This window comes from Artemia sp. Qi Xiang Cuo, chromosome 7 (assembly GCF_049724085.1).
Source record: "Artemia sp. Qi Xiang Cuo chromosome 7, ASM4972408v1, whole genome shotgun sequence".
Lineage (NCBI taxonomy): Eukaryota > Metazoa > Arthropoda > Branchiopoda > Anostraca > Artemiidae > Artemia > Artemia sp. Qi Xiang Cuo.
This window is the reverse complement of record NC_142800.1, coordinates 75734993-75759390: the sequence shown is the minus strand read 5'-3', so window position 1 is coordinate 75759390 and position 24398 is coordinate 75734993. Positions and strand designations below refer to the sequence as shown.

At 34.3% G+C, this 24398-nt stretch overlaps 1 protein-coding gene across 2 annotated transcripts in view; it reads left to right on the top strand.

The window, feature by feature from the left end:
* GPHR (Golgi pH regulator) overlaps window positions 1-23571 on the top strand; it is a 65501-nt gene extending 41930 nt beyond the window's left edge. For both annotated transcript variants that reach the window (XM_089091710.1, XM_089091711.1), the window contains exons 6-9: window positions 4064-4245; window positions 8308-8493; window positions 18110-18175; window positions 23289-23571. In XM_089091710.1, the coding sequence (XP_088947836.1) occupies window positions 4064-4245; window positions 8308-8493; window positions 18110-18175; window positions 23289-23501 (647 nt within the window). In that variant the 3' untranslated portion in view covers window positions 23502-23571. The remainder of the gene's footprint in view (window positions 1-4063; window positions 4246-8307; window positions 8494-18109; window positions 18176-23288) is intronic.
* The last annotated feature ends 827 nt before the right edge of the window (window positions 23572-24398 follow it).

Sequence of the window (24398 nt, the reverse complement as noted above, 5' to 3'; positions counted from 1 at the left end):
TTGGAATGGATATTAAGTTTCCAGTTAAGAACTCCATTTAAGAACTCCATTGGAATGGAGTTCTAGTGCCCTTTTTAAGTGACCAAAAAAATGGAGGGCAACAAGGCCCCTTCCCACGCTCATTTTTTTCCCAAAGTCACCCGATCAAAATTTTGAGATTTCCATTTTGTTCAGCATGGTCTAAAATATGATAACTATGTCTTTAGGATTACTTAGTCCCCCGAAGTCCCCGGGGGGAGGGCTGAAAGTTATGAACTTTACCCAATGTTAACAGATAGTATTGGTTATTGGGAAGTATACAGAAGTTTTCAAGGGGGATTTCTTCTGGTAGTGGGTGGGTTGGTGGGTCGGGGGTTATGTGGGAGGATCTTCCCATGAAGGAAGTTTCCATGGGGGAAGGGACATTGCTATGAAGGGGGCGTCGCTTTTCCCAGAATAATTTAAAAAATAGATCAGAAATTAAATATAAAAAAAAAGTTTTTCAACTGAAAATAAGTAGCAACATCGAAACTTAAAACGAACAGAAAATATTACGTATATGATTGGATTCACCCCCAAGTCAATACCTCGCTCTTTAAAGCCAAAGATTTTTTAGTACTTTCATAAGAGCTATTTATTCTAAATAATGGCCTTTGTGATTAAGGGGTCATTTTTAAAGAATTGGAACAAAATTCGAACTTTAGCGTAAAGAGCGAGGTATTGACTAGGGGGCGAACCCCCTAATATACGTATTAAAAATATATGAATATTGAAGTTCGTTACGTAAGTTAATTAGTAAGTTACGTATATTTATTACTAATAAAAAAGTTCTTCAATAAAATTAAACAAGTTTCGAGAGAGCCATTTATCCAAATAAAAGTAAAATTAATATGCAAATTTAGTCTGAACTAATCATGTACGGTGAGCCAAATTCAAAATCTGCATTAATTCAAAAAAATTTCAAAAATTAAATAATAATAAAAAGTTTTTTTAATTGAAAGTAGGGAGCGACGTTAAAACTTACAACGAACAGAAATTATTCTGTATAAGAAAGGGACTGTCTCTTTCTCAGCACCTCGCTCTTTACACTAAAGTTTGACTTTCTCACAACTCTATTTTTTTTAAACAATAAAAAACTTTAGCGTAAAGAGCGAGGCGTTGAGGAGTGGGCAGCCCCTTTCATATACGGAATAATTTCTGCTCGTTTTAAGTTTTAATGTCGTTCCTTACTTTCAGTTAAAAAAGCTTGTTTTTTTTATTTAATAAAAAATAAAGAAAGAATTTATATTGTATTATTTTTTCGTCATTTTAAACATTTCTCCGTTGTGTTTAATGTAATAAGCGTAAAATATTAGCAGTTTATTAGCAAAGGTTAATAGGCTATTTGAACGTCTGAAATGCTTTCTTGCCTTTATTTAAAAAAAGGTCGTCTCCTTGGATTGGGCAACTCGAAAAAAAAAGAATTGTCAAGTCTTTTTCCTTTAATTTAAGATCTGTGCTTCCCTGTGGGACATACAATTTTATCACAGTCTTACAGCTATAATTAACACCAGAAGATCAAGATACTTATTTCGTTAGATTCATTAGTTTCAAATCTATCCAGTCGTTGAACTAGAACTATGATATTGGCTAGAATCTTTCTTCAGGAATGATACAAACTTACTTAAAAATAGGAAAACTTTTCTTGCCATACCTTGGAGCTCACCTCCTTCTCACGTCCTTTTCAACCTAAAAAAGACAAAGTAAACTTCAAAATTTTAATCCGGTAGATGGTCAAACCTCAAGCTTAGTTATCGAATGATAGCATAGTTGTCATCTTGCGTTGAAACATTGAAACCCTTGAACTGGGGAAAAAGGGAGCGTAAATAAATAATTTTTTATGAATCTTAAATAATTAATTAAAGAAGTTAAAAATATAATAAATAAATTAATTTATGTTAAATAAATACTTTGGAAAATCATTAATAAGTTAATAAATAAACGTCAAATAAATTTTTGTAAGTCTTTTGACTTAAAATGGCAAGTTCAGACGCATCAGAAAAAAAGTTTACCTTTTTTTCAGGTAGAGAAAAAGTCTAAATTGACTCTTCATCACCATTGTTTTTCTGATTTTAAATATTCCATCACTATTGTGCCAAAATAACATACTATTTCTGTATGAGTATTTTTTAACGACAAGTCATTGATTTTCCAACATGTTTTACCGTAAAAACAGTATCTCATTTAAAATGGGCACTGTCTCCAACTAAGCATTTGATTAAGTAAATTAATTAATAGTGAGAAAAACCATAACTATGGTATTTGCTCGCTTTTGTTGCGGGCGTTATCATGTGTCGCGTTGGTGCCATCTTCTTTACACGTTGACGAATGAGCTGTTTGCAGGATGTGCGGCCATCCACATGCTTTAAAAGTTGAAGATTGTTGTTTCTGAAATTGTATCGCCATCTCTTTCTTGGTGTTCCAAGACGGTGACTGTTGTGCCCTCTACCTTGAAAAATAACTTTTGGCAGGTGCAATTTATCCATCCAGTGAACATTTCCAAGATGCATGAGTTGTTGTTGTTGCACTCATTGGGATTTATTAGGTGTTTATTACCGCTTGAGCTTTTGTCGAAGTTAGAGACTCTATCAAGGTATGTTATACGGCAAAGAAATTTCATTTCAAATGCTGACTTACAGTCTCTGTGTCCTTGTCTCGAAGGCGTACAACAGGAACTATTAAGGAGTTGAAGAGTTGCAATTTCAGTTGCGTTAAACGGTATTCTTGAACGAGAGATGAACGAGAGATGGGCTGGGGTCTCTCATTGTACACATGACTTTCGGCTTCTTCGGATTAACCGACATATTTAAGCTATTTAATGTGGATTCTAGTTCGGAAGCATGGGCCTATAAACTAGGTACAGTTTTAGCTTTCTCATCAGGTCGTCAAAAAGGTGTCTAGGGTATCTATGGTAAACACCGCTAATTTCTAGCCTACTTTGTTATCTAGTAGGTATAGGCTGGCTTGTAAAAACAGCTTGAATAGCTGGAGAGAAAGTATGCAACCCCGAAGCACGCCTGAATTCTTTGCAAATTCTTCTATCTGTCCTTTTGGGGTCTAAGCATAGCTGCAGCAGTTACCATACATGTTTTTGACAATGTTGAGGAAGTTTTTGGGCACACCATAGCGGGTCAGAATATGCTGTAGCCCGTTTCGTCATACAAAATCAAAGGCCTGCTTGATGTCAGTAAATTGTTGAAGGATTTTTCTATCGGACACAAGATACTCTTCTGCAAGTTGTCTCGCTTTAAAATCTGGTCCGTGGTAGATCGTCCAGAAACCGGCATGATAATCACTGACGATGTGATCTGTATGGCTATGATTCGATTTAGGAGAATCCTTTTTACTTTAATACTTTAAGCAGTTCTTATAAGACACCGTTGGGGCCTGGGACTTTGTTATTCTTGAGTCTCCAAACAACATCTTTCACCTCACTCAATAATGGCGGGAGATTGGGGACACATTTCACTTTGGGAAATCCTGATAGTACAGTAGGGCTGCACGTAAGAAGCGGATTAAACTGATGATAAGTAGCCGCTTATTAAAAGGCAAGGCTGCTACTATTATAACGTTCACATCAAGTCCGGGTGGGTGGAGATGTGGTTCAAGGCTTGGGTCCTCTCATTCGAATCCCCCAAATTTCTTAAAGTTCACGGCACTTTTTATGCAAAATATCAAATAATTTTTTTTTTTTTATTATTACTGGGCCCACCCTGAAAAACAGTGTTTTTAGTGCACCCCCCCCCCCCTAAAAAAAAACAAAAACAACCTGCGTACCTATCTGACTCACATAACCTTTAAATGAATAATACTGAGAGAAAACGTACAAAGGAAATAATAATAAAAAAAAACATAACTTATCAAAACAACAAATAATAGTAATAAACACATCCAACGAAATATAAATAAACTGAATAATAAGTATGTGCATACAATAAATAAGTAAAAACAAAATTAGTCATCCACAAAATGTGGCCTCTTCCCTCTCCAGTAAAACAAGCACAGCAATGAATAACTGTTTCTCAGACCTAATTACTTTTTATAGATGTCTCTGGGCTTCTAGAAGAAATCAAGGGATTAGAAGAACTGTCGAAGCAGCTTTTTTTGGAGCTTGTAGACTTACAAGCAATGAAAGAGAGGAATGAATGGTCAAAAACATTCAAAGGGAAATATTTCAATTGTCTTGGATATTTTTTTTCAGCCTACTGCGTTTGGAAGATCTTTATTGTAAGTATTAAATGAAAAAGAAAGTTTTTTTTTTGACTGAAAGTAAGGTGCAGCATTAAAACTCAAAACGAACAGAAATTATTCCGTATATGAAGGGTTGCCCCCCCCCTCAATACCTTGCTCCTTACGCTAAAGCTTTTAGCACTTTTATAAAAGCTTCCTATTCTAATTACCCGGCCTCTGTGCTTAGTAGCTGTTCTTTAGAAATTGGGTCAAAAGGTCAAATGTTAGCATAAAGAGCAAGGTATTGACGAGGGGGCAACCCCTTCATATACGGAATAATTCATGTTCGTTTTGAGTTTTAATGTTGCTCCTTACTTCCAGTTAAAAAAAAATTATTTAATTTCTGATCGTTTTTCAAATAACGCCGGCTCATCCTCCATTCACCCCGGACAATTCTATCCTCGCTGAAAATCTCCCTCCCCCCGTAAAATTTCCTGCGGGCGATTCAAGCTAAAATATTCTTCTTAGCATACTTTCATTTGAAAAAGACTTTAGTTTCTAATCTTTTTCTCGGTCACTCCGGAAATCCTCCCTTCCTTGAAACTTTTTCTGAGAAATCCCAACACGCTTAAAAAAAAAAAAAAAAAAAAAAATCGGATATTTCCCCCAGAACATTTCAACATTTCCACCTGCAAAATTGAATTGGCAAAGAGAAAGTAAGACAAATAAAAAGAATTTCGTATAAGAATTTTGTCAAATCCTCCCAGTGTAACTAGTGTAAAATTTCCCTGGAAAGTTTTCCCCCCGGAATTTTCCCTCCCATGGATAGTTCTCTCTATGGAAAATCACCCAAGCACAAATCTCCCCCCGAAAAATGTCTTTATACTTCCCAATAATAAATACTATACGTAAACAATGGACAAATTTCATAACTTACAGACCTCTCCCCACGGACTGGGGGGATCTTGTTACCCCTAAAGACATAGCTAATGGATCTTTCAACTACACTAAACAAAATGACTATCATAAAATTTCTATCGGACAACTTTGGGAAAAAACGGGGCGTGGGAGGGGGGGGGGTCTAGTTGCCCCCTAAACTTTTTGATCACTTAAAAAGGGCACTAGAACTTTTTAAGTTCCGTTCGAATGCACCCTCTCCCCATTTTCTAGGATTACTAGTTCGGGAAAAAATAAAAAATCAACAAATAAATACACATCCGTGACCTTTCTTCTGGCAAAAAATGCAATATTTCACGTTTTTGTATATAAGAGCTTGAAAATTTTGCAATAGGTTTCTCTGGTACGCTGAATCTGGTGGTGTTATTTTTATTGAGATTCGTTGATTTTTAGGGGATTTTTTTCCCTTTTTTTCGAATATCAGACAAATTTTTTCAGGCCCGTAACTTTTGATGGGTAACACTAAACTTGATGAATTTCATTTATTTAGAATCAGCATAATAAGTTGATTCTTTTGATGTGTCTATTGATATCAAACTTTCGTTTTTTAGAGTTTATGTTAGTATTGAGCCGAGTGGTTGTTTACCTGCAGTTCGTTACCACTAACTGTTTGATTAGATAATGCCATAGCCAGGATTTTATTTTGGGGTGCGACCCATCCTGTTTTGGTTAAAGGAGGGTTCATTTTTGTAAAAAAAAAAAAAATTAAACCATTACATAATTAAGAAAGACAAGTTTTGTATAATTTTTCAGATTGTGATGACGGTTTATCCGCAAAATACTATCCTTGGCAGAACCATTACGCAAGACACTTATGCAGGAGTTTGTTTCAGGAGGGGGGATAATAAGAGGACCAATTTTATTACGTAATTTCGAAAAAAGTGCCCAGAAATTCAGGAAAATGTGGGATTCCGATGTGGAGGAAAGGCCCTCCCTCCCTGCGTGTGTGCCTGTTCTTGGCCTAGCATTAGAGTTGTGTTTCTAAGAATGGTTATTGTTGGTTTAATCAGTAAATTAGTCTATAGATCTGTTTATAATCAATTAAGGAATAATAAATAAATTAATTAAATTCGATTTTTTCAGTTGCCAAATCAATTAATTCTGAAAGTAAAGCCGCTGATGAAAATTGACGAAGAAAGAAATTTTGGTTTGAGGTTTTCTTTAATTGTTTTTTTTTAATTGTGAATAATGATCTTCTTGCTTAATAGAAAAATTTTAATTAATAATAGGTTTAAATACATAAATTTTGCAAGCTGCCACATTACCATGAAAATAACTTGTGTTTGGTGCCCTTGGTAACAAATCTAATTCCAGCCATGTTGTCGGGAATCGGCTACGTTGAAATCGACTTGGGTTGTTTAGACCGTTTTGGTGGCAGTAATGGTGTTTTAGTGAATTGAAAAGAAATGGTCAAAATAATTCAGTTGTCATCTTTTAGTCTAGTACCCATCAAAGTGCGCTAATTTATTACCAAATGTTTTGGTAAGACAGCATCTTGTCAATACAATTTATGATTCTGTTAAATAAAATTTTGGTGAGTCGTGGCCCTTTCGAGAATTAGAGGGAAGGTTTAATGCATGTTTTTCTTAAAATGCTTGTAAATAATTTGTGGCAAGCAAATGTGAGCTCATTGATAGGCTATTTAATTAGGGGGGGGGATTGTTTGCCTCTTTGGCAGAGAATAAAATATAATGTGAATGCTAGAGAAAAGAAGGTATCTATGCAGGGTCGTATCCAGGATTTTTTTTTCGGGGGGGGGGGGGGTACACAAAAATTAAGAAACGCATCAAAATTTGTTTATATTCAATTTTGTTACGTTATATTTCGGGGGGGGGGGGTCAAACCCCCTAATCCCTCTCCTCCTGGACACGGCCTTGTCCCTATGCATGTCTAACGCAAGAGTGCTTAAAGAAAAGTATGTTTCGTTTGATGTGCAAATGTCGAGCATTGAAATACGGTATTGAAGAAGTGGCAAATTTGAGTGTGAGAAGTATGAGAAAGAGTGGTCGGTAAGTGGGATTAATGTGAATCTTGTAATGCTGTTTAACTGTTAAGTGCTGGTAAGGAGCGCGTTATTGTGAAATAGCCTAGTTTTTGCGTAAATCTATTTATATTGATAAGCTATTCATTCATTTATTATGTTTTTGTTTTTATTTGCTCTGTCCTGTTGTATTTTGTTGTTCTTTTTGGAATTAACATATCAAATCCCTCAAGTGCCCCTTTATGACAGAGGAAGAAGAATAAAAAAAAGTAGCTGAAGTGGCGTAAACTACACTCTGATGATAGAAAGTTGAAAGTGGTGTTAATTCATGAAAACGTAGGGGGGGGGGGGGGACAAGGATTTTATTTTCAATTTTTAAAATGAAAATACAACAAAATGTATTTTTTTTAAAACTAAGGCAGAAGCCAGTTTTGTTTTTTTTTTTTTTTAATTTTTTTAAAATTAATGTACTAAAAAAAATGTACTTTTCAAAACATGTTCTTTTCGAAAACTCTAAGGGGGAAAGGCCCCCCTTGCAATTGGCACCTCTGAGAGTTGACTGGATTAGAAAAACGCATCATCTAAGGTAAAATTGTTAGCTGTGGTTTTATTATTGGCTACTGTGACCTCACAAAGATACTTTTTCTGATGAGTCAAAAAGAACAGTTTGAAGTGTTACACTATGCATGTTATGATCTAAAATCGTGCTGATGCGAGAATCACCGAATGTTGCCTTAGCAAAATATTTATTGTACAGGTTCATTGAAATTTAACTTTAAAAAGACTTTATTATTCAGTTCATATATGCTTGAAAGAATTTTTTGTGTATCTAGTAATTTTAATATTTAAGTATTTATATTTGATATCCAATACACATATATAAATGTAATTTGTATTATATTGTATATTGTTTGACTTTTATGTACGCATATATTTAAATAATATACGATAAATATATGTTAAATTGAGTATTAGTTAGGTAGATAGATAGATTTATTCACACAAAAGCCCTATTGGGCCATGGTGACATACATAAAACAAGCCAAAAAAAAAAATCTATATCTATATCTAAATCTATATCTAGATAACACATACTTTTCATAAGTTCCAAAACCCAATACTTTGTTTATACTTTGTTTGTCGAATTATTAATTTTTAAAATTCTATGATTTAAATTACAGTCTACAATAAACATTGTTTTTGACCGTGTTGGAAGAATAGATCCTGTGACAAAAGGAATACATATTGCGGTGCATTGGATGAACATTGATATTGATGTGACATTTTGGAGTCAGCATGTGTCCTTTTTTCTCATTGGAGCTATAGTGCTGACATCTATCAGAGGCTTTATTTTGACGTTGACGAAGGTAAGAGTTGCAAAATATGTAAGTTGGATAGGGGAGATGACGCGCCTTTGGATAACTTGGAGAAAAAATATCATTAAAATGGAATAAATTTTGAATCTTTTCATAAAGAAAAAAGATCCGAAAGCAAATCACCCCTTGCCCTGCCCTACGTTTTTGAGGATTGGCACCCCCAGTCTCTGTCAATTAATAGAATTGCAGTTATATTGTAAATTAAGAGAATATTTGGAGGAAGTTCGTGAAGACAGGGAATAACACAGTCAATACGACCTAAGCGATGGCCATATAATCAACATTCATCATCAGCAATATGATATATATAAAAAAAGCAACCTACTCAAATACTCATCGCTATGAAAATTTGAAACCAAAAATATCAAAAATAAATTTTGAAAGGGTCTTAGCGTCCTTGCCTCACACAGGTTCAACTAATAATACACAGTTGTGTGATTTTTGTCATTATTTATATCATGGTAATAATGGTGTGTTCACACCCGCGTTTTAAGTCACTTTTTTTTTATATAATCATGATGAACATTCATGTTTGTCTCTAAATCTCTTAGAAGAAAAACTACAACACTGTTTTTTTAAATATTGCGCAAGAAGGAGCATAATGAGTCATAGTTTCTTGTTCTGAGGGAACCTTCCTTCCTTCATGAAATTAAAGAAAATCAAACGTTTTTAGTATTCAAAAGCAAGTTTCAAGCACTTCGTGGTGACGAACTGTAAGTAAGGAGTGATTCGGCCCAGTAGTAACCGGCAGTAAGAAAAAGAATTTTGACAATAATTAGTACGCCAAAAGATTTTACATTTTATGCTAATTCCAAATATATAAAATTCATTAAGTTTAATGTTTCCTGAGAAAATTTGCCTGATTTTTGAAAAGGGGGGAAGTAGGCTACCCCTAAAATTGAAGGGATTTTAATGAAAATCACACCGTCAGATTCAGCATATCAGAGAACCCTACTGTGAAGGTTTCAGGCTCCTATCTACAAAAATGTGGAATTTTGTATTTTTTTATCAGAAGAAAGATCACGGATACGTATTTATTTTTACTTTTTTTTTTTGTTTGTTTGTATTTTTTCAGGGGAGAGCTTACCGAAAAAACGGTCCTAGGACATCGGGAGAGTGTTATTTAAACAGAAATTTAAGGCTTTTGTGCCCTGTTTAAGTGACAAAAAGATAGAGGGCACCTATCCCTCCTCCCATAGCCCACTCATTCCCAAGAGATCCGATCAAAATTTTGAGATAGCCATTGTGTTCAGTATAGTTGTAAGGCCCAATAACTATGGTTCTGGGGATGACATGACTCTCTACGGCCCCTAGGGAAAAGACTTTAAATTATGCAATCTCCCCATTGTTTATTTGTATTTTTTATTGGGAAATATATGGATGTTTGTAGGGAGGGATTATTTTTGGGGGGAATCTTCTAAGGGGAGGAAAATTCTGGGGGGAATTTTTCAGAAGAATATTTCAGGGGGGTAATTTTCAGAATTCTTGCTTTCTCTATGGTTACTCAATTTACACGTGGAGAGAATGTTCTGTGAGAATTATCCGGGGAAACAATGCCCTCCTCAGCTAGGAGAGCATTATCCTGGTGAACTTTCTGGGGCGGGCAGGGATTTTACGTGGGAGGAATTTTACATAAACGGTCCGAAATAAAAATTAAAAAAAAAATTAAACTGACACCTGAAACATAAAAGCAGTTTAATTTACATGAGAAGCTTTCTTAAAGTACTAAAAAACTTTAGCGTAAAGAGTGACGTATTGAGGAGGGGGCAGCCCCCTCATATACGGAATAAGTTCTGTTCGTTCAATGTTTTGAAAAAAACCTTGTTTTTCTTTTAATAACTATAAAGTCCTTTGTTTTAGTAGAGGCCTAGCAAATGAATTCCTCACTTTCTGTTGAAAAAAAAACTTGTTTTTTTTTTCAAATAACTATAAAGTTCTTTGTTTTACTATAGGCCTAAGAAATGAACACGGGAGGATGGGTGGTGGTAAACCCAGCCTTAGTTTATACAGAAGCCGCCAGTAGGTAATGTATGTAGATGTAACTTCTCCGCTAAGAGTTGATGGGAAGATCAAATTGACGGGCTTTAATAGTAGTGTAAACTCAGTAAAGAGTCATGCGTCCTGTTTATTCCTTAATTAACTCCATTTTACCGAAACTAATCTTACAGAACGGATAATCGTACCAAGCTAGGTGTGGGCTTACTTGATCGCAAATACTGAGATGATGTGTCTTTTCTTAAGTGAAAAAACGCATCAGTATATCCAACCGCCATTTTTACACTTTTTTGTTATCGAGGTCAAAATTTCACTATCTACATTTGAATTAGGATATTCGGAAAGCCCCAAAATCTGCTTTCAATAGCGACAAGGTGCATAATACCGTATTGGCAAGTGTGTACATTTCTTCGGATAGGCCAGTTAAAGTCTTGAAAGTTGCATTTTAGCAGAAATGTTGAAACCAGAATCAGGCATGGATTCTTGATAAAGCTTTTTGTAAAGTTGGAATTTCCTGGATTAAAAGTTTTGAAGCCACTAGGTTTCGCTTGACTTAATCAAAATTGATTTTTTTTTTTTGGGGGGGGGGGGGGTTAAGTAAAGAATTCAAAACTTTTTAACCAGAGGTCAGAATGGTTTTGAGCCCCCGACTCAGTCACCCAATCTTAGTTCTGACCAATTTTGGCTAAAATCTGATAACTGCTTCCCTTAGATGTCTTGAATCGTAAGAATTTAGGGGTCCCTCCCCTTTTCCTTCACTACAAAGGTCAAATTAAGCTCTGATCTCCAAAAAGTGTAATTATTACATTAGCTCTTTCTTTTCACCAAGTTTCTTAAATCTAACAATCATTTCTGGTAATGTGTCTGACGAAATGAACCAAGAAGTCTTCTCCACTCAGCCTACCAGAAAGACGAACTGGGACGCTTCTCTTACTTCTCACAAAATCTGATTGAGATTCAATAGCTTATTTTTTTTATATGTTTGGATTTTAAAGATAATTTTGGAGACCACACTGCCTTTCCATGACGATAAAATAAAAGTTCAAAATAGGGATAAAATCTTTTTTAATAGACAGTGTATAGATAATTCACAAAAAATACCAGATATTTCGGTCACATATACAGTGACCGTCATCAGTAGTAAAACTAAACTAAAACAATTTGAAACAAAAGTTTATATACGAAATCAAATAAAACTACATATTGTTTAAATCTCTAATTCTTTTCAAAGCAAAGGCGGAAGCTAGCCTCTTTGACCTTATTGGATTTGGTTCATTAGCGTTCAATGATATAACATGTGGACAAAGGTCAACTACATTGGGTGAATTGAACTTTGCTCAGTCAGATTTTAATAAATTATCATAGATAGAGTTCAGCCTAAATTCACCTGTATCCCGATTCAAAGCAATATTCTTGAATAAGATTTTCTTTATTTCAAGAGTTTCACGAAAATTTTGCTTTACAATCTAATCTAAAGCAAATTTAATAAAAGATGTTAGCTTAGTAAGAGCTTCTACCGTAAAAACCCTGTCTAATTTTGTATTGAAACCGAATTTCCTAGTACGACCATCAAAGACATAATAATTCTAAAAAACTTGAAAAAGGATGGTTTAATTACCATTACAATTTAGTTTACTAAATGATGAAAAAACATACAATAAGCTATCGTATAATCCAACAGACTCTTTTACAAATAAGTTTAAGAATGATCCGAAATGTTTCAAGGAGGTTGGAAAAATTACACCTTAACTTTATAACAATCGCCTGCTACGCAATTTTGTGTGATCTAAATTATATAGATTTACTTATATCTATGAGTCTAACCAATCCTTAAGGCCATGTTGTTCAATTATAAGGTCACCAACAAGTGTTTTGAGCAAATGGTTAGTGTCAATCTGTAAACCACTTTTATCTACACAAATTTCGTATATTAAGAATTCTTCGAATTTCGTTGAAAAACTGAAAAAAGTAGAAATTTCTTCAAGTTCTTCGCTTTAAAGCTTCGACATTGTATCAATGTACATAAATATTGATGTAGAAGCAGCCGAAACTCTTCTAGAAAGAAAGCTGTTAAGAAATTTGGATTTGATTAGTGGCAAAACTGATTTGGAAGTTTCTGTAATTATGTATTTAGTAAGGTTGTGCGATAAGTACTCATATTTTTTTCAATTCAGAGGGGGGTATTTTGAACCAATAAATGGTTTACCCATGGGGGCCCCTTTATCCCCTTTATTAGCTAATATTTTTATGGAGAATATTGAGGCAATTGCGTTAGATTCCTATTTTTTAAAACATATTTTCTGGGGCCGGTATAGGGATGACATTATTTCAGTATGGGATTATGGGGAGGAGGAATTAAAAGGATTTTTGGAACATCTTAATTGTTGGGGGGGGGGGTTAAAGTTTACTGTTGAATTGGAAGAGAATGGGAAACTTCCTTTTCTTGATGATCTTCTTTTGGAAAATGAAAATAGTCTGGATTTTAAAATTCAAAGAAAACCGACAAATAACAATAGATTTTTGTCCTATAGTTCCGGTCAAGCTCGCCAATTAAAAATTGGCTTGATCATTTTTTTAACTGACCAGGTCTTTAGTATTTGCTCTCCAAAATTTTTTGAGGAGGAGTTGTCTTTTCTAAGGAAAATACTAATTAGCAACATGTATCCAGAATGGCTAATTAACCAGACTTTTTCAAAGAGAAGAAAAAGGTTTGTAGAGATTTCTAAGGAAGTCTTGGAGACAACTCGGGAGAGGGATGTGTTTTGGTCATTACCATGTGTACCCGGGCTAAGTGAAAAACTTAAAAGAATTTTACAAAGCAATGGTCTAAGGGTAGCTTTAAAGAGTAATAATACTTTGGGTAGTTTTCTAAATTCTGGGAAGGATCTAATTTCATTGGGGCAATAAAGTGGGGTTTATCAGATCCTATGTACTTGCGGAAGCTCATATGTGGGATGTACTAACCAGAGTTTGGAAATGAGATTATTACAACATAAAGATCCTATTTCTTCGGCTTTAAAACAAGATTCTAAGTCTGAACATTTTACATCAGCCCTTTCAGGAAATATTTTCAATTTCCCAGACCATTTTATTCTGTTCGAGAATGTCTCTTTGATTTCTAGGGATCTGGGTTTAAAGCAAAATTTTCGTGAAACTCTTGAAATAAAGAAAATCTTATTCAAGAATATTGCTTTGAATCGGGATACAGGTGAATTTGGGCTGAACTCTATCTATGATAATTTATTAAAATCTGACAGAGTAAAGTTCAATTCACTCAATGTAGTTGACCTTTGTCTAAATGTTATATCATTGAACGCTAATGAACCGAATCCAAGAGGTCAAAGAGGCTAGCTTCCGCCTTTGCTTTGAAAAAAATTAGAGAATTTTAAACAATATGTAGTTTTATTTGATTTCGTATATAAACTTTTGTTTCAAATTGTTTTAGTTTAGTTTTACTACTGATGACTTTCACTGTATACGTGACCGAAATATCTGGTATTTTTTGTGAATTATCTATACACTGTTTATTAAAAAGGATTTTATCCCTATTTTGAACTTTTATTTTATTGGATTTTAAAATATAGGGGCCAGCCTTTCCGTGCCCTCCTCCCAAGAGGTAGGATCAGATAGAACTCTCAAAATCACAACTAGAAACTTTCTCGTATATCCCACTAAGTTAGGTCAAGATATGGCCATCTGTTCTTGTAGGCTGGTGTCCTTATTGCAAGAATGTTGATACTAAGTCTCCTAGCCCCCCCCCCTTTACAACATTCTTAGGACAGCTTAGGTCGGATGTGGAGCCCAATGGCACAGCTAGGACAGTGCCTTTTACTTCTTATCAAGTTTCGTTGGGATATAATGACCACCTGGTTGATGTGCAAATGACAAGACTCCGAATCTCCTGACTCCTCCTGTCTTTTCTCGAGTTAGGAGTCAGGTGGCTCATAGACTTCTCTCATTCCACTTCCGGGTTTAAGCCTTAAATTGAATAAGCGGAAGAAATTTTTCGAGTCGCCTTCTCTTATCATTAAATAAAAAAAAATAAGTTTTTTTTAACTGAAAGTAAGGAGCGACATTAAAACTTAAGACGAACAGAAATTATTCCGTATATGAAAGGGGCTGTCCGCTCCACAACGCCTTGCTCTTTACGCTAAAGTCTTTTATTGTTTAAAAAAAAATAGAGTTGTGAGAAAGTCAAACTTTAGCGTAAAGATCAAGGGGTTGAGGAGGGGACAGCCCCTCCTCAAATTTTCTCAGGCGCGTAACTTTTGATAGGTAAGATTAAACTTGATGAAACTTATATATTTGAAATCAGAATTAAAATCTGATTCTTTTGAAGTTTCTATTGGTATCAAAATTTCGTTTTCTAGAGTTTCGGTTACCATTGAGCCGGGTCGCTCCTTACTTACAGTTCGTTACCACGAACTGTTTGATTACCAAGCTATAGACCATAAAAAGGAAAATCATAAAAAGGAAAAACAGTAGATCAAGAATAAAACTTGCCAATAATTTTATAATCACTAATTATTAAAATGGTTTTATCCACATGATAGTCCTAAGGGTTGTGTCAAAATGTTTTTTGTCTTTAGTCTTCGGCCCTTACATGGTTCCATTTTTTTATGTTTTCCTTGTGCTAGACTCAACATTTTGACTGAATAAGCCTTCTCCCAACTTTCTTTTCTATTTATCGAGGCTGGGGAAAGATTAACTTACTTTAATCCGCGATTAAATTGATGATTGTGATCAACTGGTAAAAAAAAATCTATAACTTACAGAATGATTACTGAAATTCATTGATTATTAATATTTATCAAATTAATGGCATTAAGTGTCAAGTAAATGATATTTATGACTTGTAGCCAGTTTCTAAAATCTTAAAGATTTTGATTCGAAAGAGATTCAATATCTATGTATGCACAAGGCTGTGGTAAAGACAGCTAAAATCCATCTTTGGTTGTGCAAATTAATGTATATTGTTTTATTCTGATTTCAACGAGGCGTAACATAGTTGAAGTTGGGCAAAACTGTTTCGTCATTTAACCATTAATAATTTAGATTCATTAAATAAAGTATATTAATTTAAAATCCTGTGGGGGCACATTCCATCTCTGCATGCTGAAATGGCGTAGTTGGTTTGATCTGAGGTGAGTAATACGGGACTCAGAGTTCGAACTCACTGAGTTTGAGCAACACACTACAGAGCCAACGCAAAGGCCTCAGTAGTCAAGAAGCGTAGTTAATCCCGTACGTATATACACTGATGCTCTGCTTTGCAATACGGGGCCCAGGGATGGATCCTTTGCGCCGCAAGGCTGGGCGACAGGCTTGCTACTTGTCCCTGGAAAAAAAGACTCAGCAACAGCTATGAACTAGTAGTGGCTCTGGAGGATCTTTATCCTTTTATTCTATAGTAGCAACAGGCTCGCTACTTTTCCCTGGAAAAAATACTCAGCAACAGCTATGAACTAGTAATGGCTCTGGAGGATCTTTATCCTTTCATTCTATAGTAGCAACAGGCTCGCTACTTGTCCCTGGAAAAAAGACTCAGCAACAGCTATGAACTAGTAATGGCTCTGGAGGATCTTTATCCTTTTATTCTATAGTAGCAACAGGCTCGCTACTTATCCCTGGAAAAAAGACTCAGCAACAGCTATGAACTAGTAATGGTTCTGGAGGATCTTTATCCTTTTATTCTATAGTAGCAACAGGCTCGCTACTTGTCCCTGGAAAAAAATACCCATCAACAGCGATCTTTTTACTATTGTAAATGAAGAAAAAGAAGAAAAGTCGAGTGTCGTGTCGGATAAAATGAAGTAAGTAAGTAAGTATGACGGCACTAGACCCTTAAGGTCCAAACCGGCGGTGCTGATCTCCGTTTCGGGGCCCTTCAGCCAAGAAGTGCAATGGGGGGCTGGGGGCCAGCCATCCTGTGCTTTCACACACCCTTCCTGCTTACCTTACCCGGATTTCTCAATGTACTCATTTAGAATTGGATTGACTTTGGATAGACTTACAGATTCATGCTAGTGACCCGCGTTACAAACGAAGCAACTGCTCATACCATGAATCGAACCTGTGTCCCTTGGACAAGTACTTCTTCGCCCAGCGCACGTCCACTTAGCCAGGACGGCACTAGGATTAAATGAAAGTCGGGTAATTTCTTCGGTTGTTCACCCAACATCCACTTTTAGATTGTGAACTTTTATGGTAACTCTTCTCTTTCATCCGAAAACTATGGCAGCAGAAAGTTGAGTATACAATGAAACTTTCGATTTCCGATTGAATGAGCCCCCTCCCAAGTTTCTGCAATTCTGGATACGAGTAGCTACTCCCATCTGGAGTGACAGGAGAAAGAAAAGAAACAAACAAACTATATAATGCGAAAGAGACGTACCGCTCTGTATTCTGTCAATGCTACTGCGTGACTGTTATCACCGATTGACCATGGGATGAAAGAAAATAATATGACTCGTTAAAAAAACATTTTTTAAGACAATTCAATTTTCACTCGTTTTTATTTAAAGTTTTGTTATTCTCTGATTAAAAAAAAAACGATATCACAAACTCAACCATGGCCTTTTTCTACTCAAAAAAGAGCCTCATTCTAAGAATGTTTTAGACTGTATTGCGTTTCTTCTGATCTGTTCTTTATTTTTCTAAGTTAGATAGCGTCGAGAGACAGTTGGAAGGCCTAGAAAATCGTTCCTTCTAAAGATTATGTCAACGTTACTATATCCGAAGGGCGTAAGGACCTAGACTAACTGAAAAGTGGTTCGGTAGAACCGCTTCCTTAGTTGTGGAGCATTTTTTTTTTTCAAACGCAGTCTTGAATGTGTTCTGGATTCCTTTATTCCTTTTGGGTTTCTTTGACTAGTCTGGATTCCGGGTCGTCCTAGGGTTTTGTTTTATAATTTCTTTAACATGTCGACTGGACAAGGTCCAGTCGATTATAAAAAAAAACAAGTTTTAATTCGACTTTTTTTTTCTTTAATTAGGCTATCTGTGATGTCATATCTTCTTTAGTTTTTATAATCTTCTCCTTAGATATATTCTTTATTTGAGACCGAACCGGAGATCCGTTATTTCACTTCTGCAATAAATAAAAATTTGCACAAAAAGAACTGATAAATAACACAGGGGTACTTGTCTAGAAGCTGGGCAAAACGCGAGAAGTGAAGTTTGGTTAATGCTAATGAAATAAAATAAAGTGTGATAAGAATATAATAGTTTAGAAACAAAATTGGGTTATATATTTGCACATTAGGGGGAGGGGGTAAAGCATAGCATATATTTAATACGCAGCCTAACCTAACCTAGGCACCTCTTTTTGCCCCTTTAACCCCAAGAAACCAAAGTTAGTTATTTTTCACAGAGTTAGCAATATTTTTAACAGAGTCACTAGACAACGGAAACCTATTTTTCAGTGGTATCTTTGACATTTTATATGCGGTTCTTCTCGTGTGTTGTCCGGCTACTAGACAAGTAACACACAGGATGATATAGAAAGAGAAATCCTATCGATGAAGAAAAAGAGTGAAAAGACTGCGATATCTTCTCCGTATCTCTTTAAGTTGTAGTGACAGCTCACATCTGAATGTTTCCTTTTTTTCAGTTTTTCTACGCCATAGCAAGTAGCAAATCTTCAAATATAATCCTTTTGGCTTTGGCACAAATCATGGTAAGTATTCAACTACTCTTGTTCAACACTTTTTTTTACTAGTGTCAATGATTAACGTGATTTAATATAGTTAATCACCACGATTAACTGGAATTAAATAAATCAAATTTTTTTAATTTATATCAAGTTGCCATCAAGCCATTGGCCAATTGGAGACAAAGCCAAGACAAATAGTTTGAGTGAGAGGGAAAGCGGGTATCTCTTGCCTTTTTCCCCTTTTGGATTTTGCCTTTTTCATGATTGTATAAAAAATTATGTCGTTTTCGCTTGTTGTTAGATATTGTCTATCATCAATTCATCCATCTTAGGGTAGAACTAAGGTAGATAGCCATAGAACTAATGGATGATCGATATTTTTGGTTTTACTCATGACGAACTCATATTTGGTTTTACTCATGACGGACTGGGCTTCTATGCAAAATGGGGGACTGAGTTTGCTTGGACTCACAGGCGAACAAGTGACCTAAGCCTAGCTTAGAATGGAATAAATCCATTCCAAAATTATTTAAATAAAATTCTCAGAATAATATGAATTAATTAAATTCTGTTTTAAAACTAACCCAGTCTACATAGCTGAACAATATCCGTTATTCCCCGGTAAAGGTGTAGTCTGCTACTCTTCACACTTCTTTTCCCCTTTTCTGCGGGACCATCTTCTTCACTATTTTGTTTACATTCGAAGAGCACATGAAAAAGAATCAGACACAAATAACATTTTTTTAGCTACTCAGAACAATATAAATTAATTAAATTGTGTTTTAAAACTAGCCCAGTCCACATAGCTGAACAAAATTCGTTAACCCCTGGTAAAGGTTTAGTCTGCTACTCTTCACACTTTTTTTCGTTTATTTAGCGTGACCATCTTTTTCACTATTTTTTTTTTTTCATTTGAAGGGCACATTAAAAAGAATCAGACAAAAATAACATATCTTTTCTTATAGAAGCCAAATACGTAAAGAGAAGAAATATCTCTCCCATGAAGTTATATCCATCAGGTTAGAATTTAACTGAAAAAGGGAATTTTGACTCGTGCCACCAAAGTTGCTATGGGCTAATTCATACCTGTCACTACCATGTGACAGTTGACATACCTTGTGTCTTAGCGTTGATTTAAGTTTCTACTTGTTTATCTTTCTTCGCTAGACATGTTGGTCACTCTACTAAATAATCGCTAATTATTTGTGTTTTTTTTTCGTGTTTGTACTCCTCTATTGCATTTTTGTAATATATCGAAAGAGGGCAAAAATAAATCATTATTATTATTATTATTATTTATAAACCATAGTTTGGTTTTGCGGAAATTTAGCTGATAATCCTCGCTCCAGCCCTTTTTCCGTGTGCCAGTCTGAATATTCTCTGATGATATTGCTGTTCAAGCAAGACTTTAAGCGAGTGATTGATCTCAGTAAGATTACAATCTAGATCGAGGCAAACACCTATCATCATTCTAGAGAACAAATTGAGAGATGTCTCTGTGTGAAAGGATCAGCCTCTTCCTTGAGGTCTGTGCTGAAATTACCGGAAACTACTAGTGCTAACATATTTATTTAAATATTTGAAGAAACTTTGAAATTGATGTGCAAGCTAATGGATACCTACTACTAGATACGGTGTTTCTATTTTTAAGGTGCTTACGGTGTTTCTGTAATTTGTTGGGATATAAATACATATTAAAACAACGCTACCAAAATCAACAGAGGGAAATAGATCATTCGACATCGCACAACTACGAGAAGAAATAATTTTACAGTGTGGTCTCAGCCTTTAACTTTAAACTTAAAGTTAAACCCTAAATACATTTCAATTACACTTATTTAAATGGATTTAATTAAAGTGGTCTAATCATTAAATGTATTTATTTCAAATAAGAGAGGACAAAAGAGAAAAAACAAATATATTATTAATAATAAAAATGGTTCGAGCATTTCGAAATTACGTTCGAATTGTTTTTCGACGAAAAAAAAACTTAACTAAAATAAACAAAATTTAAAAATGAAATAAAAGTCAAAAAGAAAACAAAACAGGCCAAAACCAAAAGATTTTCACATTTTTTATTTATTTTGAAATAAATTTTATTTTATTTATATTTTAATTATACGTTGTTCATATACTAGTTGTTTATGTGTTATTTTTTATATGTTCCATTTAATTATTTTTTTTTTCAGTTGAAAAAGGTTTCTAGACGGGAAATCGAAATAATCGATTTTTTTTTTTTTTTTTTTTTTCCTGTTTTGTCCCCTGCCTTATTCAAAACAACTGGGAATAAACTTACTGTTTATAACTATTGTTTAACCGCCAGATCGCTGGCCGGTGATAGTTTCATCAGGACTAATAAAAACAGATGATCATCCGGAAATCGAAACAGTGAAGCATTATCAGCATTTAGTTTCAGCATTTGTGTTTAATTGCGAAGGCATAACCATTTTTCAAATTCTCAAGATTTCTTAGCTTTTTGCCATTAAAATTTTTATAGGAAACAGAAACTTTTCTAAATGCCAGTGCATTCATTTGGCTTAAATGAAAATAAAATATATATTTAGATGTTTTCTCTTTTATGATATTAAAATTGCGAAATCGAAAATTTCGGAAATTTTCAGGGATTAATGTCTTTATCTATTAAAACTCAATGTACTTTTTTTTAGCTTTTTCAAGTCATCTTTATCATTGATGTTCCTTTTTTATTCCTTTTTTGTCGATGTTTTGACTAATAAAAACCATACTAAATATAAATATACTACGATATTCTGCATCAAAGGCATCTTTTTTTCTTTCTCCTCAGCTAGTGGGGCACTGGAGAATCATAGAGAGCTGTTTAATGGCTCATTTTAAAGAAAATTTCTACCTCTACTGCCTTTTTTAATCAACAGTTTAAAAAAAATAGAATCATGTTTTTGTAAAACTTAATTTTTCTATAGCACGGTGAGCATCTCTATAAAGCTGTGCCATATTTCGTTAAAAAAAATCAAAATAAATTTTGTGCTACTTTTCTGTTCAGAATCGCTAAGGTTATTATGTAAACTACAAAATTATTTATGTTGTTGTCAAATTACACAAAGGATCGATTGGGCCAATGCTAGTTTTTATCGGATATAGCTGAAACCCAGTAAAGAACAAACCACAGTATATAGTAACTAAAAGTTAAGATAAGAAAATCATCTTTTGAATGGAAGCTGCCTGACTCTTTGAGGTTCATCTGTTACTATTCCAAATAAAAAAAGTCATAGACTTTTGCCTGTTTATAATTTTCTTTTAGAATTCTGTAAAGAGCGAAATGGCTTCCCTATGTTGTTTAATTCATCGTTCAGACCGTATAAAAGGAGTGTTCGTAGAAATTTGGGAGGCTCATTCGATTGAAAAATAAAAGTTTCAGTATTCCTTTTAAAAGCCCAGAGTGATTGGATTAAACTGAATTACACTTTTTCACAAAAGAACTTAATTTTCAGTGTATTATACCCATGATTATTTATATAACGTCATAATATAAGGCTAAATTGTAGGTAAAAACAGTGAAAAGACAAGAAGACTTCTTATAAAGAAAGAAAACGATCAAAAATGGGGTTTTTTAAGGCCAAACGAGAATACTGAAAATACACATAAAGTGAATGTTTCGAGTGGACCACCGCCTCTCTTCTTTTCCGCGAACAAAATAGTATATTCAAGGAAAATGCCGAAGAAAAACCAAAAAAACAAACGCGGAAAGTAAATATTAAAAAAAAAAAAAAAAAAAAGAAAAACCGAAAAAATTAAAAGATAAATAAAATTCAATAAAAGCCAAAAATTATACGAACTAAAATAAACACCTAACAACCATAAAGCGAGTCACTCGCCAATATCCGCGATTCGCACAAAAACTAAAAAATTAGAACTGCCATCGACGGATACTAGCGAACAATTTTCTTACATCAACTTTCTTGTATGCTAGCGAACAATTTTCTTGTTGTTCGCTAGTATCCGTCGATGGTGAATAAAAAACTAGTAATTGCAAAAATGTTTGTACCAAGGGATTACAACAATTCAAAAACCTTAAAAACAAAACCAAAAGTTTGAAGCTTAGTAGAAATCTTTGTTACAATCATCACCGAATTGATTTTCTTTTAAGTAGAAGCAGTGTCTTTTTAAGACACGAAAAAAAGTTGAAAAAATTTTAAGTTCAGTTCAGAGTCGCTAAAGTTATTACGTAAACTGCAAAAATATTTACGGTGCCTGAGTAATAATTTTTTTTTTTTTTTTTTTTTTGTTAGATAAAATCCACTCGCTACATGACTAAGCTTACAGGTTTGAACGCAACCAGTTATATAATGTCAGTAGAAAGGCCCAAATAACGAAAATTTGCAATTATTACAAATGATGATTCGATATTTTGACAAGGGATTACAGTAATTCAAAAACCTTAAAAAGAAACAGAAATTCCAAGCTTAGTACATATCGTTGCTAGAAATTAGGGAAGGTTCAATAATCAAATATTTTTGAAAAGACGCAGTATGAAAAGATCTTAAATTGCGTAAAGTAACTGGTGATTACAAAAATATTTGTATATATTTTAACAAGGGATTACAACAATTCAAGACCTTAAAAAAGAAAACCAAAAGTTTGAAGCATAGTAGATATCGTTGTTAGAAATCGGACTTGTTTTATTAATCAAATATCTTTGAAAAGACTGCAGTAAGAAAAGAGCAAATTGTCTTCTGTTAGAAGACAAGTGATAATGAGAATCTATAATATAGAAGCCTGCCGCGTGCCAAGTGCCGGGGGCCGGCAGCTGGTAATTGCAAAAATTGTATATATTTTAACAAGGGATTACAACAATTCAAAAACCTTAAAAAAGAAAATAAAAAGTTTGAAGCTTAGTAGATATCGTTGTTAGAAATCGAACTTGCTTTAATAAACAAATTTCTTTGAAAAGACCGCAATATGAAAATATAGCAAATTGTCTCAAACTGTCTGTCATAATAGAAGACAAGAATAGAAGACAAGCGACCATAAGTATCCATATATAGAAGTCTGCCGCGGGTCGAGTGCCGGGGCGCGGCGGCGGAACCGCCGTGCTCCCGGTACTATATATATATATTGTTAGTATAAGTTTTGTTATCTATTGATTATGTTTTCTTTACAGGGTATGTACTTTGTGTCATCTGTGCTGTTAATGCGAATGAATATGCCTTTAGAATATCGACAAATAATCACCCAAGTGCTTGGGGATTTACAGTTCAGTTTCTATCACAGGTGGTTTGATGTGATTTTTCTAATATCTGCCATTTCTTCTATTGTGACTCTCTATCTTCTTCACAAGCAGGCGCCAACTAGTGAAAAATTAAACACATTTTGACAAAATTGTTATTGTAGTGGCAAAATGTAACGCTGTATATACTCATATATTTGGAATAAATTTTTCATCAAGTTTGTATATTATCTGTATATGTTCTTCATTTCGTAACGTTGAGGGTTGGTTGAAGCGCCTAAGCATAAATGACTGCCGAAACAGCCAAGGCAAAGAAACTTGGCAGCAATTGGACAAGATTTTTGGAGAGAGGTGATTTGAATCGTAATTCCAAGTTTTTGTTATATTTTGTTATTTATTCAAAGCTGTTAAAAACGTGATTGATGCTGCTCCGGCAACGTGAAGTGTTGTAGCACTTTTTGGGGTGCTTCGACGCCAAAACTGTTGCAAGAGCAACGTTTTGGCTTTGTTTCTTCGTCATAGGTAAAATTTAAGGTGCTTTTGCTTGTAAATTTTTTAAATTGTAAATTGTAAATTGTAAATTGTAAAAATTTTAAGGTGCTATTTAAGGTGCTTTTGCTTGTAAATTTACAACGACTTACATTTATTGATAACGACTTTGCATGGATTTGGACATTTCTATTTGGTTGATGGTTTGGTTATACTGTTTGGTCCTAGGTAGTTGGATAGATGAGTAAGGTCAAAACCTCGTTCAAGTGCACATTTGTCTCAATTGCTGGAGTAGGATGACAGTTTTTTTCTTCTTCTCTCTCTCTCATTTTTTTTTTTTTTTTTTTTTTTTTTTTTTTTTGCCAAGTAATTACCTCTAAAACATTATATAATGTTCGAATCTACTTTATCCTACTTGCAGCAGATAGTTCATACAGCCAGCAGCATACCAATATAGTGACTAATGTCCAACAAGTAGCGCTGGTGTTGCGTGAAACACGATTAAATTCAGTAATAATCTTTAGTATATTTATGGCAATTCTTTTTTTAGGGCTA